The sequence below is a fragment of the Brassica napus genome, chromosome C2 (genome assembly GCF_020379485.1).
Source record: "Brassica napus cultivar Da-Ae chromosome C2, Da-Ae, whole genome shotgun sequence".
NCBI classification, from domain to species: Eukaryota; Viridiplantae; Streptophyta; class Magnoliopsida; order Brassicales; family Brassicaceae; genus Brassica; species Brassica napus.
Genome location: NC_063445.1, coordinates 16,382,441 through 16,400,322, shown reverse-complemented (window position 1 = coordinate 16,400,322; position 17,882 = coordinate 16,382,441). Strand labels below are relative to the sequence as shown.

At 38.7% G+C, this 17,882-nt stretch overlaps 2 protein-coding genes and 1 non-coding gene across 3 annotated transcripts; all 3 read left to right on the top strand.

Moving 5' to 3' along the window:
* Nucleotides 1-965: 965 nt before the first annotated feature.
* LOC125582872 lies at nt 966-1,072 on the top strand. Its single transcript, XR_007320313.1, has one exon. It is a non-coding gene; the product is annotated as a small nucleolar RNA R71 (small nucleolar RNA).
* A 7,212-nt stretch (nt 1,073-8,284) lies between these two features.
* LOC106375627 (probable DNA primase large subunit) lies at nt 8,285-11,921 on the top strand. Its single transcript, XM_013815586.3, has 18 exons — nt 8,285-8,532; nt 8,614-8,675; nt 8,765-8,868; nt 8,949-9,030; nt 9,112-9,171; nt 9,241-9,298; nt 9,508-9,527; nt 9,623-9,706; nt 9,799-9,863; nt 9,967-10,015; nt 10,094-10,141; nt 10,225-10,314; nt 10,416-10,475; nt 10,611-10,670; nt 10,862-10,936; nt 11,024-11,109; nt 11,477-11,570; nt 11,671-11,921. Exons 1-18 carry the CDS (start codon nt 8,394-8,396, stop codon nt 11,797-11,799), a joined length of 1,365 nt encoding a protein of 454 aa, XP_013671040.1. The 5' UTR covers nt 8,285-8,393; the 3' UTR covers nt 11,800-11,921.
* Nucleotides 11,922-12,678: 757 nt separating this feature from the next.
* On the top strand, nt 12,679-17,867 carry LOC106375626 (calmodulin-binding transcription activator 4). Its single transcript, XM_013815585.3, has 13 exons — nt 12,679-12,953; nt 13,049-13,174; nt 13,266-13,381; nt 13,504-13,592; nt 13,679-13,733; nt 13,828-14,452; nt 14,621-14,709; nt 14,815-14,899; nt 14,979-15,202; nt 15,342-15,991; nt 16,307-16,871; nt 17,118-17,414; nt 17,521-17,867. Exons 1-13 carry the CDS (start codon nt 12,944-12,946, stop codon nt 17,629-17,631), a joined length of 3,042 nt encoding a protein of 1,013 aa, XP_013671039.1. The 5' UTR covers nt 12,679-12,943; the 3' UTR covers nt 17,632-17,867.
* Nucleotides 17,868-17,882: the final 15 nt, after the last annotated feature.

The following is a 17,882-nucleotide window of genomic DNA, read 5'->3' as shown; positions in this document are numbered from 1 at the left end:
TAGTTTCAACAATCTTTTCCAGAATCTCTTCATCAACCTTCTCATCTACAATCACCACTTCATCATCAATGTTGATGGCCACCTCCCCACCTTGTTTTTCACCATCCTTGGTGAGAACTCTTGGAGGCAACTCTCTACCACTCCGTAGGGTGATTGCTTTCATTGTTTCCTTGGGATTTTGCTCTGGCTTTCCAGGTAATGACTCTTGTTGTCGAGTTGGCTGAGAGTTCATAGAAGCAAACTGGTTCTCCAAATTACGGATCTTGTTGTTGAGCTCATTGTAGCTTCCATCAATCTTGGAGTGAATATTCTTGAACTCATAGCCCATTGTTTTCTCATTCTTTGCCTGAAAATCTAAGAGTTTCTTGAACATTGCATCCACACTTGTATCTGAAGCTGGAGCTTGTGAAGAACTTCCTTGAGCTTGAGTAGACTGATTGCTGTGATTGTTGAAACCAGGAGGGATGTTTTACCTCGGCTGATAGCTTCCTTGCTGAGTGTTCTGCTTTGGTTGGTATCCTCCTTGTTGGTTGTTGGAGTAAGACCTTTGCTGGTAGTTGTTGTACTGAAATTTCGGTTCCTTCCTGTACCAAGTACCATTGTTGTTGATGAAGCATAGCTCTTCTTGGCCTTCAAAACCATCGACCTCATTGACCTTAGGAGGAACCTCTTGACTACGACCACCCACAAAGTTCATCTGTTTCTGTTTAGCTTGGTTGGAAAGAAGCAAATCCATCTTCTCTTGCAAGGACTTGATCTCTCTCTTTGTCTGCTGATCATCACTTCTGTTGACCCTATCATGCTCCTCACTGTAGACCGAGTCACTCTTGGCCATGTTCTCTACCAGCTCTTCTGCCTCTTCCTCAGTTCTTCCCAAGAAGAAACCATTGCTGGCAGTATCAAGCATGTTTCTGCACTGTGGTAGAGCTCTTCTATAGAAGGTGCTAAGCAAACTCTCCTTGCTGAAACCATGATGAGGGCGTTGAGAACAGTAGCCCTTGAACCTCTCCCATGCTTCACTGAAGCTCTCTAGATCTTTCTGTTGAAACCCAGAGATTTCATTCCTGATCTTAGATGTTCTTGAAGTAGAGAAGAACTTGTCTAGGAAAGCTCTCTTACACTCTTCCCAAGTAGTGACAGTGTCATTTGGGAGAGTCTTCTCCCACTGGTGTGCATTGTCTCCCAAAGAGAAAGGGAACATCTTTAACTTGAAAGCATCTTCAGAAACACCATTTGTCTTGGACAAGCCACAATATTTATCAAACTTGTACAAGTGATCAAAAGGGTCTTCAGCAGCAAGGCCATGATACTTGTTGTTCTCTATGGTGTTGAGCAGTTCTGACTTGATCTCAAAGTTGTTGTTCTCCACTGGTGGTGCTCTGATTCCCAACCTATGACCATCAATGTGAGGTTGATCATAGGCTCCAATGACACGAGCTTGGCGTGGTGGATGTTGTGGTTGGCGCTGTGGTCGAAGGTGATCATCTCTTGGATCAATGTCCCCTAGGGCATCACCATCTTGAGGCAGATTCTCCATATCAAATCCTAACCTTTGCAAGTGAACCTGTTGCACTACTTCTCTTCTCTGTCTTGCAATCTCCCTCTCAAGTGCTCTAATGTCTTCTACTCTTGGAACTAGGTTTGTTGCACCTCTGCTTCTTGTGATCATACACCTGAAATGCAAAGGGAGAAAAAGAAAAAGAAGCAATAACACAATTAAACAAAAATTGACTTAGTCTCAAGCAAGTGACTAAATCCCAATGTCACAATCAACTTAGAATTTGGCAACGGCGCCAATTTGATGTTGAGAGTTTTCAAGGCTCCCAATCAAATGTTATAGTATAAAGGATGTCAAACCAGTTCTAAGTGATTCTAAAGCAAAGAGAATGCAAGACCATGCTTAATCTAAGTGCTATCAATTGGTGAGATGATTTTGAACTAGAACACTATTAAAATGCAATAAAGAACAAAGCTTTCCTTTCTTATGGAATGGAAGAACTCATGGGCTAAGGGAATTGACATTGGGTGATCAAGTTTCAATCTAAAGGTGGTATCTTTCAATCAATCTATTAACCTTAGACCTAGACACAATCTTAAACAAACTCTATCTCTAGATGAATGCTCATTCAATAAGATAACTCAAGCATCAAATCTCTTTGGTTGAATATTATCTAAGCAATCATTAATTTCAAGCCTATTAGCCATCTTAACACCTTTAACATCAAATCTCTTTGGTAAATAGTGTTAAAAGCATAGTAGCGTTGGTTCAGGCATTTCATCGAACACCTAACAGGTGGGAAATGCCTAAAGCTCAACTTTAGAGAGGCCAACTCTAAAATTACATTAGAAGCACTCTACTAGCAAGGAACAAAATGGGGATCTATACTAAAACACCTTAGATCTAGCTTAATCACCCTTAGTCTCCCTAACCCATGAATCCAAAGATGACTACTCACTAATCTTCATGATGAAACCAAGAATCAATGGTGATTTGGTGTTAATCATGATTAGTGATCAGGTTAAGCAAGCAATCACACAAGATAATGATCAAGATTAGATCTTTTACCTAAAAGTTTTTGTGATTTGATAGAAAAACAAGATTAAGATTCTAACATTAGGTTTAGAGGGTATTTATATGACTTCTAAAACCTAATGGGCTCAGTCCACAACCTGAAAGGCCCAAATAAAACATAAATTATCGATTAGAAGAAAGTACAAGGCGCGGGTACAACAGGTCGCTCCGCCACGTCGCTCCACATCTAGAGCGGGTTAGTCACCTCGCTCCGCAACGTCGCTCCAATATGTTTGCTTCATGTCTTCAAATCGCGCGCAGGTCCATGACGTCGCTCCACCAGGTCGCTCCACATCTGGAGCGGGTTGATAACCCCGCTGCGCGACGTCGCTCTCTACGCCATCTTCACGTCTTCAAGTCGCGCGCGGGTTCATGACGTCGCTCCACCAGGTCGCTCCACTTCTCGAAAGTTGTCGACGAGAGGTTGAGCTCGGAGCGGGTGTCTCACCCCGGTGCAAAGGGGTCGCGCTGTCTTCGTTTCGTCTGGAGCGGGTGTCGTAGGTCGCTCCCGTAACCCGCTCCGGTGCTCTGCTTTCTCAAACAACATTTTCCACTCCCTTTTTGATCCCAAATGCCTATAAGTATCTCCAGGAACTCGAATGGACACTCCAACACCTGATAAAGACTTATGCAATGCAGAAAGGGAAATTAAAATGCATAATTCCTAATCTAAATGATCAAAATATGCGAGAATGAAGAGTTAAAACAATGCAAATGTGCAAGATATAACAATCCGCATACCTGGCCTTAAATAAATCACCTGTAGTTGGTTCAAGGTATTCTATAATCGTGGAGGAATCATATCCAACATATATCCCCATCCTCCTTTGAGGTCCCATCTTTGTTCTCTGTGGTGGAGCAATTGGTACATAGAAGGCATAGCCAAATGTCTTAAGATGGGATATGTCTGGCTCATGACCCGTAAGCAATTGTGATGGAGAACATTTATGTTCACTAGACGGTCTCATATGAATCAGTTAGGCCGCGTGCAAGACCGCGTGTCCCCAAGCTGTGGTCGGAAGCTTAGACCTCATAAGCAATGGTCTAGCTATTAGCTGAATTCGTTTTATGAATGATTCGGCCAAGCCGTTCTGTGTATGTACATGTGCCACGGAGTGTTCCACACTTACCCCCATGGACATACAGTAATCATTAAACGCTTGGCACGTGAACTCAGCAGCATTATCAAGACGTATAGTCATGATGCTTTAGAGACTTTTATATCAAAAACTTTCATTCATTAAGTTATAATAAGAAAACAAGTTCAAAGCAATATCAAAACATAGAAAACATAAAGCAAAGAACACAAAAACATAGATGTCGAATTCAACTTCATTCTTTTAAACAATCTGAAGTTTCATAATCCATAAGATCGTCTCGTTCATGATTGAAATCATCTTCACCATCTTGATAAGTCATATGAGCTTCAGGATTCTTCCCTTTCAAACTCTCTTGGTAGAGGTCAACGAGATGTTTGGGAGTCCTACATGTCTTAGCCCAATGATTATCCATACCACATCTATGGCACACGGATTTGGTCGAGTTTTGTGGCTTGAAAGATGTACCACGGCCTCGGCCATGTCCACGGTCTCCATAAGAGCCACGACTATATGAGTTGCCTTGGCCTCGACCAAATGAGTTTCGGTCTCGACCGCCACGTCCATGCCATTTTCCACGACCATGGTTGTGTTGGCTATCACTCTGGACATGGTTCGACTCTTTCTTAGCCTCTACGGTCGCATGTGCCTCAGGTAATGAGTTTGTTCCAGGAGGTCTCAATTCACTGTTTCTCATCAACAGTTCATTGTTCTGCTCAGCGAGCACGAGACAAAAGATCCGATTAGCATAAGTTGTGAAGCCCTTCTCACGGTACTGTTGTTGTAACAACACATTGCTTGTGTGAAAGGTGGAAAAGGTTTTCTCAAGCATATCCTTATCCGTTATATCCTCACCACACAGTTTCAATTTTGAAACTATTTTAAACAAGGCCGAGTTATACTCGTCCACGGACTTGAAGTCTTGGATTCTGAGATTCCTCCAATCATACATAGCCTTTGGTAATAACACCGTTCTCTGGTGATCATATCTCGTTTTCAACTCTGTCCAAAGGTCTAGAGGATTCTCAATAGTCAAATACTGATCTTTGAGACTCTCAATAAGATGATGGCGTATAATTAATATCGCACTGTATCTATCTTTCTCACTTGCATTATTGCCCTCGGTGATACATTCACCGAGTCCCTTGGATTTTAGGATGTTCTTAGCATCAAGTGCCAATTGCAAGTAATTATCTCCAGAGAGATTTAGGGCAGCAAAATCCAAGTTGTTTATTTTCGACATCTAAAATCATATATTTCATTCTTAGGAATTATAATGTTCTTATAATGCATACAAGACAATCAGATATATAATGCAAATTGGTCACACGACAAAACATATATGATGCATTTAGTTCATACGATTATGCATGCATGATATGCTAACAAGCCGCACGGCCAAACAATCCGAACATGCATAATGCAAGATAAGCCGCACGGCCAAGGGTATGAACAATCTTAGCAATCAGTTTCTATATGATCTTAATGCCATCGGTTATTCATCTTAGCAAGAACGATTCTAAGTGATCATGAAACCTCAATAAAACAATCAAGCAATGCATCAAGGGGTTTAGTTACTATCCACCTAACGATCATATTCAATGGGATTAATGCAATTAGGGTTTCAATATGAACAAGCCGGTCGGTTTCAAGTTTTAAACAAGATGAGAACTAATTAACTTAGGCGATTTCTATCGCAAGATAACATTCAATTAGTTCATCAATTCAATCAACCAAATTCAAGTATGAGATTAATCAATCCTAGCAATCGGTTCTATGTGATGATAATCAGATTCAAAACATTCAATCACATAAACAATCAAATCAAATTTCGATTAGGGTTTGCATGGTATGCATGCGGCTAGGCTTTAGGGAATTAGGGTTTCGATTTTAATCAAGCAATAAGATTCAATTTAGGTTATTAGGGATTGGATCTATTGCCTTAGGGTTTGGTTCTTAGGTTTTAGTTTTACCTAAACCTAAAGTCGGGTTGAATGGACCACCGAATAGAGAAGAACGCAAGCTGATCGTTGCTGTCGGGTCGCAAACAGGTTGCCGTCGGGTCGCAAACAGGTTGCTGTCAGGTCGCAAACAGGTTGCTGTCTGTCGCGAGCGGATTGAAGCTGAGACGAGTCGCGAACGGGAGCAAGCAGCTATCGGGTCGTGAACGTGCTGGCTATCAAACGGTATTGGGTCGCGTCGAGCAGGCTGAGATCGTGTCTCGCGAACAGCCTGAAGTCGCGAGCTGAGGAACGGACTGAGGTCGTGTGCTGAGATCGGGAACGCCTTGAGCATGGGGTTTTAGGTTCTCGATCAGATTAGGGTTTGTTGTCGGGTTTAGGGTTTATCGCCGGGATGAAATTAGGGTTTTAGGGTTCGGGCTTTAGCTTAGGGTTTAGAGCGTAATCGTGCTGATAACGTGTTGTGAAACAAGAGAATAGAATCTGTATGTTTATGTATTATTCATAAACATAAGGAGCCATTTATATCTAGAGAATTACACCGTCATAGAATAATGGAAATACTAGAGAAAGGAAATACAAATATGAAAAAAGTACAAATCATAAACTAATAAGGAAAAGGAAAGTAGGGTTGACCGACTCTCTCTCTAGGCGCCTGCTCTCTCTCTCTCTCTCATGTATGGGCCGGTTATGGACCGGGCCGGTTATGGACATCCACAATATGATTTATAACAATATTAAAATTTTCAAAACAAAAATGGATTATTTTGGTTATTTCTCTCCTTGAAGTTTATTTTTGTGACAATTTTTTTTTTTAAATTGTTTGACAGAATTACCCTTATAAAAATCGAAGTGAATTTAACCATTCACTTTACGGCTTGTTAACCCAATATTGTTGAAAGTATAATGAAAATAATACAAAACTATGACGAAAAGGATGAATGCTAAGGGGGTGTATTCAACTAAGAGTTTCAAATGATTTGTATTAAACTGGCAAATCCACTGTTATTGAATTTGTCATTTTATAAAACACTCTGAAATACACTGTTATTGAACATAGTTTTAGTTGGAGATTCTAGAGTGCTTTAAATAATTTGAAGGTGCTTGAGAGAGATTTCATAATTATAAAAATAAAAATACAAATCCAATGGTTTTAGATGGGATTCTAGAGTTGTTTAACAAAAATCACACCAAATTCCAATATTCACCTAAAATCATCTAAAAACTCACTAAAATTAAATCATTTCAAATTTTAGATTCAATACACCTCCTAAAAGATTTAGTTACAGCTGTACGAAATGCTACTAACATTTTTATTTATATAAATGAAATTAATACTCCCTCCATTGAATTAAGATGGATGTTTTAGAAAAAAACATTCGTTTCATAACGATAATTTTGTGTTTTCTATTAAAAAGTTGTATATGCAAGAAAATTTATTGAATTTATTGAATTATTATTGGTTAAAGTTATTGTGTTTTTTTTGTCAGCTATTGGTTAAAGTTATTGAAAATTACAAAAAATGATATATTGTTTATAGTAAGTTAATGTATTTTTAATACGTGTGAAAACACTAAAAATTTATCTTTGTGGAACAAAGATAATAATTACTTATACTCTCTTAGTTTCATAAATAATTTCTTTTCACATAGATTAGATTCAGAAAATCGTTAAAATTTTCTTACTTTTGGTTATCTATCTCCATTTTTAAAATAAGTCATTTTATGATTATGAACGTATATTAAGAAAACATTAATTTTTTATATATTTTCTAAGTAAAATGTCATTAATCATTTATCTAACTACATTTTAACCATTAATAAAATAGAAAGTATAAGATTATTGGTCACACGAAATTAATTGTTAGTAAATTTTACATAGAAAATTTAAAACTTTATCTAATTTGAAATAACATTTTTAAGATTGTCCTTATTTTGAAGATTGTCCAATCTTACACATATTACCGCATATGATTTTGCGAGAGGATTTTATGACATGTATAGTTTTATTTATAATAAAACACTATACTTTTGGTAATAACTGTAGATAATTATGAAATTAGATGAAACTACATTTTATGTACCCATAGACGGTAGATTCAACTTTATAATATTCGTAGAACGAAACGTGAAATTATTTTTTTTTTACATTGATTTATTATGATATTACAATTATGATACGAGAAAGATTGCATAGGATTGGACAACCGACAATACTACCTGTCTTATGAGGACATACGCCTAACTGCATCACCTAAACCGTCCTATAAAGATCCACGCATGACCAGATTTACTTGCACCATGTTGAAAATCTCTTGTAAGCCTTTATTCCGTAGTCTGCATAATTGTTTAATAAATCGCTATCTCCGGGACTTGAAACCTAGATTTTCTGTAATCTGCAAGAAATTGCATAGTCTGGGATTCGAACCCTAGACTTGGATGTAAAAGCCTTTAAACTTTAATCAATAGGCTATGGTGTTTCCTAGTGAAATTATGTTTAAAAAATAATTACATATCACAAAATATTTTTCATATAAATTTTCATCAACAAAATTTGTTAAAAAACAAATATTATTCCAGACAAAAGCCCTCTAACAGGCCCATCAAAGAAAGTCCCGCTCTCCAGCCTACATATTTTCCCGCGCTTTTTACCGACAACCCTTTTCTGTTTAGCGCCGCCCCCTCTGTGCTTGAAGTGCTTTGCCGAGAGAGAGAGAGAGAGGAAACACCACACAGAGAACGTCGAAAGAAGAACTAGTTAGAAATGGAGGTGATACGATCTCAGAAACGAACTCCCTCCAACGACACCGTTTCAAATCCCAAGATCCCACTATACCTCACAGCTCCACAGATGGAAGTCCGATTAGAAGAATTCGAGCTCTTCGCCGTAGATCGCCTCCGAGGTTTCCATCAAAGTCCCTTACTTTACCAAACTCTCGTTAAATCTATCTGGGCTCTGATCAATTTTGTTGATTTGTGATTAGTTCTAAAAGGGGTCTCAGATGGATTAGCCCGCGGGAGAAACCCTAAGGAAATGGATGATCTGGTGAGCTTCACCATGAAAACTCGATTGCTTCTAGATTGTTTTGTTGTCTCAATCCTATTTGTTTTTTTTTTTTTTTTTTGCGATTAAAGGTGGACACTTTGTGGAAAGAACATATGAGAGATCCGGATGCGTCCGTAATGTTCAACAAGGATATCATCTCACATTTTGTGTTACGTCTCGTTTATTGCAGATCGTAAGCTCTATTCTTGTCTTATTTTCTATCTTCAGTTTGTTTGTTTTGCTTTCCAAAGCTGATTCTTTTTTTTTTTAAAGGGATGAATTGAAGAAATGGTTTCTTAGCATGGAGACTGCTCTTTTCCGACATAGGTTCCGGCTTCAGAACTTTGAAGCTCAGGTACTCTGTTCCTTCTTTTTGGTTTGGTTAGCTTTTGGATGTATCTGGTGATAAAAGTTAATTTTCTATTCTTGTTCACAGAGAGCAATTGTGGGAGAGTTTGGATTACCGTATAAGGCAGTCACAGGAGCAGAACTTGAGGTAACGTTTTAGAGTTTTATTTATGGTGCTTATTCAGGATCCAAATCGTATATCTTTGACTATTTGCAGGGTTTGAAGGAGAGGTTGGGGCAAGTGGTACGTTCACTGGGTCAAATTTCACCTACCGGTAATAATCCCATTATATCTCTTTTCACATCTAGTGATGTTATCCTTTAGTATCAGCATAACATAGTAGCGGCGTGCCTGGTGTCAATAACTAGTCATAGATGAACTTTGTTGCATTTATATATGATTTTCTTACCTTTATCTCTGAACTATTTAGCAGTAAGACTTGTACTTTTTCTAACGGAAAGTTTCTTGTTTTATTCTTTGCAGTTGAAGCCGTATACTATAAGGTACGCCTGCATCTTCTTTTGTATATGTTCATATACCAAAAGCTACGAATTTCACTTATCTAATCCACTATTCATTTACTCGTTATAAAAAAAAGGTTCCTTTTGAAGAGGTTCCTGACCTTGTAGCTAGCCGGAGAGTACTTATACAGAAAGGGTATGCCTTTGTTGCTGGGAGTCAGGTAAGTATTGGTTTCCCTTTCCAGTTTCAAAATATAACGTCTCTTCAGTTAATAGTAGTTTCTCATTTGGATTTCCTTATTTCTCCTATCAGTTGGTTTCTCTTGTTGTCACACAATTTCGATCTCATATATCAAAGGCCCTCATCTTGACAAACAGGTTATTATTGCCTGGTTATATGAATATCTACAAGCTCCTCTTCTACGTGTCATTTTTTTAGGTCGGGCTTTGCTTTAACAAGACTTTTTTTTTTTTTTTGCAGAAAATGGACTACGACCATTCAAGAGCGAGAGAAAGACAGACTAACTCCAGTAAGCACTTGGACTTGAAATCAACTGCTTTATTCACCGTCATTTGTCTCCTTAACTTTATTATCGTTAATCATTCAGATAGTAGAAGCCTTATCTACAAGCTACTTGGGTCCCGATTATTCTCAGGTAAGGATAGTCCTTTAAAACTTGTCATATTATTATACATTCATAGATATGGAATCATCGAAGCTATTAATTTTCCTCAACAGTCAACTGAGTACGCGGAGATATCACTTAAGGATATTGATCAAGTTGCCAAGAGTTCCTTCCCACTTTGTATGAGGCATCTTTTTGAAAAAGTAAGTTTGCTTCATGGCTTTCAAATCTTCTATTCATCATTGTTTACATATCCTGCTCCCATGCAATGTAACATGTGAACGTTTACACTTTACACACACAGGTTCGAGAAGATCATCATCTAAAACATGGAGGAAGAATGCAACTGGGTCTATTTTTGAAGGTTCCTCTTTTAATCCCTCTCCCTTTTCCCATATGTTTTCACATAATGAGTTGGGGCTAGTAAATATACACCGGTTATTTTTTCTTATGCCTTGTCTTCTATTTGTACATCACTAAGTTGTCTCTTGATGTGTAGGGTGTGGGTCTGAAGCTGGATGACGCCCTAGCATTCTGGAGAGCAGAATTCACCAAAAAGGTAACTTGATTCCCAGATGTTTTATCTGCTAAGTTTTCGAATCTGTTCTCTCCTAGAGGTTAATGTGTACTATGTCATGTTTTTTCGTGCTAGCATATTTGAATAAGGAGGGGATGGGTAGACTATTATCTGCAGAAACTAAGTATTACTGAGCTATGGATACTTCTTTATTTTTCCTTTTTTATTCTTAGGTTGGCTCTGAGAGATTCGATAAAGAGTACGCCTACTCCATTCGCCATAACTACGGGAAGGAAGGCAAGAGAACGGTAAGATGCTTATTATGATTTTATTACATGCCAACGAAAGCTGCAATGATGAGCTTCTGATACCTAATTTTCACATTGCAATTACAGGATTATACCCCTTATGCTTGTCAGAAGATCATCTTATCTGCTCCTGGTGCTGGGGATCATCATGGCTGTCCTTATCGACATTTCAGGTCACTTTTCTTAGTAAAAATTTACTCTCTTTCTGTGAAAGAAAAGAATTAGGAAAGCATTATAATTTTCATATAGGTTGTTGTATCTACCAACCCTGCAAGTATTATTGTTACTGGATAGAAACCGTTGCTAGCGGCTTGCAAACATTTTGAGCTTTAGCTATAGTTTTCATTTATATCTTAATTAGGAAACATAGGGAGTATATCTTAGAGAAACGTAGACTCTTTCGTCGAGCAGAAGTTGTTGCTATTTCCTCTTAGTGTAGCTATAAAGCGAAACAATAATTGAAGTAAAGATGTGTTAGGTGAATATCAGAGTAATGTATGTATCTCATGGATTATGGATTTATGGTGCTAAAAATGACAGTGAGGATAACCTGAGAGCAGCACTTGGTAGAATGGGATTGAGTTCTCGTGGAATGGAAGGTGTTATGGATCAAGTGCGGAACAAACATTATCAGGTGATTCATCTTTGTATCTCTAACTAAACCTTAAATCTCTTTTTTACGAGCAAACACTAACGTGGTCTTCTTTATATGCATGTACAACAATACTAAAAAGCTTGCATGCACAATGACCTTTGAAGCTGTTTATGGTACATCGTGTGATGCTGGTATCAATCATCCGAACCAATACTTCGAGGAGAGTCAGAAGATTTTGAAATCCAAGACGCCCCCTGCTCCGGTTTAAAATTATGAATACGATGAGGATTTGTGTTCAATTAGAATCTAATTTTTTCAGAAATTTCAACTCCTAAAAACCATGGCATGCATAAACCTTTAGGCTTTAAGTACACCAATATTCAAACCAAATATGGTTCTCTCTTCTCTCACGCAATGTCTCGCTCGCCAGCATTATACATTGGATTCGGACTCGGGTCTTATTTTACCAGCTCAGTGGCATGGCTTCACATTTAAAAACCTTCATCTCAGTGGCACTATTAGAGTCTTTGCATATGATCAACATGTCCTAAGGGTATTAAAATAAGCCAAGTTCCCAACTTCAAATCATCATGCAGTAATCATTTTCATATATTTTATAGACTTCAGCGGTTGTGTTGTCAAAATTTATCAGAATATTCTTTGTTTTGTTTTCTTCTTAATTAAAATCTTTTATATTTTTATAAAGTGAGTATCCTACTAAAGATTTAAGTTTTACCAAATATTCGTAATGAACACCGGATATCTAAATAAATACAAATTATTAATCTAAATAGATCGAAATTAATTATGAGTAGCACCACAATTTTGGATATCCGGTGTTCATTACAATTTTGGACTAGTATCATCCCCAGTTCAGTAACGTCGGCCAAAGAATAAATAAATATTAAAAAGAAGAATCTTAAAAATAATGACAATCATACCCTGGGAAATTGTCAATGACAAGTTGAATTATTTTGTCGTCGTGCTGTCCAGTCTCTCTACATGAACTAAAGTCAAACGAGGCTAGGGGTGATTCCGTAATTTAGTTTAACTACCTATCGACCAATAGGGTCGCTTCAATAGCATGGGCATCGCCACAGAGGATCACGCATAAACATAACATCCATCTTCGTGGCAATCTGTGGGAAGCGTCCTCTTCTGTTCCCAGAGAAACTTGGTCAGTCCATAGTCAATTTTTAACACCTTTACTTCCTTCTTTCTTAAAAACCATCTTCTTTATCCTTAAATACTCTTTACCGACTCCTCTCTGTCTTAGTTGCGATCCTTATCTTAATCAATCATTGCGAACATCCTAGGAACGAAGACCAAACTCTGATCCTCATGTTTGTGTCGAGAGCGTAGTAGATTGATTGATCAACTACTTCAATCCGTCTGAAAATCCACAGATCATTATGCAGTCCGGTGAGTTTCTCAACACAGAAAGGCTAAAGGTTAAACCTTTCGTTTTCTTCTGTCTTCCGATGACTAAAGGCTAAACCTTTTGTTTGTTTGTATAGAATACGAGATTAGTACTCTGTACCAAGAAGCTCATACTCGTTGGTTGAAACCCCCTGAGGTGCACTTCATTTTGCAGAATCATGAACGCTATCAGCTAGCACATACGCCACCTCAAAACCCTACCAGTAAGTTTGACTTTTACTCTTTCTTTACTAGTTTTGAGATTAAACGAATTTAGGTTTTGATACAAAAGGGTTTGCAACTTTGCTGTCTCAGGTGGGTCTTTGTATCTTTTCAATAGAAGGGTTCTTAAGTTCTTCCGTAAAGATGGTCATCAATGGCGCAGAAAGAAGGATGGTAGAGCTATTGCTGAAGCACACGAACGCCTTAAGGTTGTTTTAGGGATACTTATCTTCAAGTTCTTAGATGTTAATTTGCTAGTGGTTAAGATTATTCCAGTCTTTAGATATGTTAAGGTTGTTAATGACTCCTTTGATGTGTGTGTTGTGAACAGGTGGGTAACGTCGAGGCTTTGAGTTGTTATTATGTGCATGGAGAGCATGACCCTACTTTCCAGAGACGTATCTACTGGATGCTAGATCCGTGAGTGCTGCACTCATACTCCATACTTCCTAATTTGTGATGTACTTAATGTTTTCTCACATGGATTTTATTGCTCTTTATATCAGGGAGTACGACCATATTGTCCTTGTTCATTACAGGGACATAAGTGACGGAAAAGAGGTAGACTTTTCTCCTATAAGCCTATATTTGTTATACCATAGGCCGAACTTTCGGTATCGTTGTATGAAGTTATTGGTTGGGTTTAACTTTTCAGGGAAGACAAAGTAGTGGAACTGTTTTGCAGTTCTCACAGAATGCTTCCACTCTCTTTTCAAGTCCAAGCTCCATTGGGACTCAGAATGCAAGATACAATCACTACATTGGTGACTCTACTGATCTACTTCAGCAGCATTCATCTACTTCTCCGGAGGTTAACTCTGAAGCTGTCTTTAACAGTAACGGAGTTGAGACCCCTCAAGGCAGTGGAAGCTCTTATGAGTTTGAAAACAGGCAGGCTATAAAGAGGCTTGAGGAACAGCTGAGTCTCGGTGATGACATTGTTAGTACTGTTGATCCACTCTACGCTCAAAACGAAAGTTTGGATAGTCTCCAGTTTCTTGCTCAGCCAGGGACTGTGTATCAGAGACCAGAGAATAACAAACTAGAAAGGTGTTATGGAGGGTATGTTGGAGCCCAATATAATGTAGATCCACTCTACAGTCAAAATGAAAGTTTGGATAGTCTCTTATCTTTGGACTGTACTGAGGACATCAATCACCATGCTCAACCAGCAAGTGGACATCAGAGACCAGAGAATAATAGATTAGAGAGAAGTTACGGAGGGTATATTGGAGCCGACTATCATCCTAACAATCTCACCCTCGCAAAGAATGATACAGGTACGCCTAAAGTTACAAAACGTTGGTTTTCCGATACTTGGTTATTCTTTCTTTCTATTTCTCATTGTAGCAGACTGTATAGCTTCCTTGTTTGTCTTTTTATGATATTGTCCATACCCGGTACTGGATAAGGTTATTAGGAAAGAGTAAAAAAAATTCTTGTTACAGGTGGTAATGGAGGGAGTGGAGATCAAGAGTCTGAATCTTGGAAAGATGTGCTGGAGGCATGTGAGGCTTCTGTAGCTCTTAACTCTGAGGTAATTCAAGCAAGGAAGACTGTTTTGTATCTGTTAACTAATTTTCAAATTAGTAAGTAAAAAGTTTATAATGTGGGAGTTAATCTACTGTTTTATTGAAAACAGGGAAGCACACCAAGTTCGGTGAAAGGATTACTACCTGGGATGCAGGAAGATTCTAACTGGAGTTACAGCAACCAGGCTGACCAAGGTATGTCATCTGCTTTGGGAAAAGAATACTGTTAAGCTTTGAACGTCGTTCAGTTCTAATAGTTGTGTTAAAATTTCAGGTACATTGTTGTTGCCTCAAGAACTTGGTTCTTTCGAACATCCTGGTTGTTATCCTGAGCTAGGAGCTCCAGAGAATAATGCCGAGTACAGTAGAGTAATGGATGATGAAGGGATTAACAGGATGCCTCTCCAGCAAGAAATGAGACCGGCGGTTTCACATAAGCAAGAGTTTACTATCCAGGACGTTTCACCAGAGTGGGGTTACGCCAATGAAACTACAAAGGTGTGATCTCTTGCACCATCTTTTTAAATATTTAGATGAGATTCTGGTCTATGTGGGAGTTGATAAATCTACTATTTATAAGTGATATACAGAAAATGATGCTTAGAATAAATGGTTGGTGATTAATTGGACAATGCAGGTGATAATCATTGGATCATTTCTCTGTGATCCAACTGAATCAACATGGTCTTGCATGTTTGGAAGCGTTGAAGTTCCTTTTGAGATCATTAAGGAAGGTGTCATACGCTGCGAAGCCCCTCCATGTGGCCCTGGGAAAGTGAACTTACGCATTACTTCTGGAGATGGACTCTCTTGTAGTCAAATAAAAGAATTCGAGTATCGTGACAAGCCTGACACATCTTGCTCTAGGTGCAGTCGAGATGAGCTTTTCTTACTTGTAAGGTTTGTGCAAACTCTTCTATCAGATAAGAAAAGTAACATAGAACCGGGCAGTGATAAGTTGAAGAAAATCAAAGCTGATGATGATGATGAGGAATGGAGCCATATCATTGACACGATTCTAGATGACACTGCAACACCATCAAGTACAGTTGATTGGCTTCTACAAAAACTGCTTAAAGATAAACTGGATGCGTGGCTGTCTTCGAGATCACAAGATGAAGATCAAACATCTTGTTCTTTGTCAAAGCAAGAACAAGGCATTATTCATATGGTTGCAGGCCTTGGATTCGATTGGGCACTTCATCCAATTCTTAGTCTTGGAGTCAGTGTGGATTTTCGTGATAGTAACGGATGGAGCGCTCTTCATTGGGCTGCGCGCTATGGGAGGTGAGCAGCCTATAAATAGTAGACCAACACAGTTCTTTCAACTTTTATTATTTGAATAGAGTGAAAGATTGTTATAGCATCATAAGTCAAATATTGCTTTCACTTGATAATGGTCAAAAGAGTTTAAGGGTCCGAATGGCAACTGCGGTGCGGTTCTAATAGGAACAAAAACATATAGATATATAGGTATATGTAGATTTTTGTTACTATAAACTGCGGCGCCGTTTACAACATTCGGAACCTAAGACTACATCTTTTTTAGATAATAGCTTCATCTGAATTCAATAACCGATACTATTGTCTTTGCTGTGGCAGAGAAAAAATGGTGGCTGCCCTTATAGCTTCAAGGGCATCAGCTGGAGCAGTGACTGATCCCAACGCGCAAGACCCTGCTGGTAAAACCGCAGCTTCCATAGCTGCCGCTAACGGCCACAAGGGTCTCGCCGGTTATTTATCCGAGGTGGCGCTAACAAACCATCTCTCCTCGCTCACACTCGAGGAAACAGAACACTCTCTAGGCTCAGCTCAAATGCAAGCTGAGATGATCGTGAATTCCATCTCAGGAAGAAGTCCTCCCGGTAATGACGATCCACATTCACGGGCAGCGTTGAGAAACGTAGCTCAAGCAGCTGCGAGAATCCAGGCAGCGTTTCGTGCGCATTCGTTCAGAAAGCGACAAGAGAGAGAAGCAGCTATGGCTGCTTGCTATCAGGAGTACGGGATCTACGCAGATATCGAAGGGATCGCAGCCATGTCGAAGCTAGCGTTTGGAAATGTGAAGAACTACAACTCAGCAGCTTTGTCTATCCAGAAGAAGTACCGTGGCTATAAAGGTCGAAAAGAGTTTCTTGCCAAGCGCCAGAAAGTTGTGAAGATACAGGTACGATTATATTTGTTAGACCATTGAATGGCACTCTATTTTTCTCTCTCTATATTTCTCTCTAAAATAGAGTACTCCATTGGTATTGATTCTATAATAGAGTTACTCTTATCATAGAGGAGAATATAGAGGGATGTTCATGTTACCCTTTAATCTCTATTTTAGAAGAAAATATAGGAAAAAAAAAGAAAGTTTGGGTTGGAGATGCCCTTGGTGTCTAATTGTAGCTCTTTATTTTCTTGTCAGGCTTATGTTAGAGGTTACCAAGTAAGGAAGCATTACAAGGTTATCTGCTGGGCAGTAGGAATTCTAGATAAGGTTGTACTGAGGTGGAGAAGAAAAGGTGTTGGCCTTAAAGGGTTTAGGCAAGATGTAGAGAGTAGAGAGGAGGAGAGTGAAGATGAAGACATTCTCAAAGTGTTCCGCAAGGAGAAAGTAGACGGAGCAGTGAACGAGGCTTTCTCTCGTGTTCTATCGATGACTAATTCTCCGGACGCTCGCCAGCAATACCAGCGCGTGCTCAAGAGATATTGTCAGACAAAGGTGAGTACTAGTTAACTTCGGAGGATATAGTAACTAATAAGTTAGTGTGGGGATGAATGCGTTTGAGAGGTGTTTTTTTTTTTAATGAATCTTTAAATGTTTGAAGGCTGAGCTTGGGAAAACAGAGACATTAGGAACATACGGTGGTGATGAGGATGATAATGTGTTGCTGGACATAGCGGATATGCAATATGAGAATTTGCGTACACTGCCTTGAGAGGGAAAGAGACAGGCAGCTAGATAAAAAAACTGTGGATTTAGAGGTATTAAATAATAATAATAATAATAGTCTGTAGATTTATGAAGTTTCAAGAGTGAAAGTAGTTTTGTAGAGTGTTGCACTGAAGAAGAAGAAAACAAGTGGGAAAAGCTGTTATTAGTTGCGAGTGTTTGTAAATGATCTCTCTCTCTCTCTCTCGCGGCTAACTTATAAAAGCTTTTTTTTAACAACTATTTTATTTAAATAAA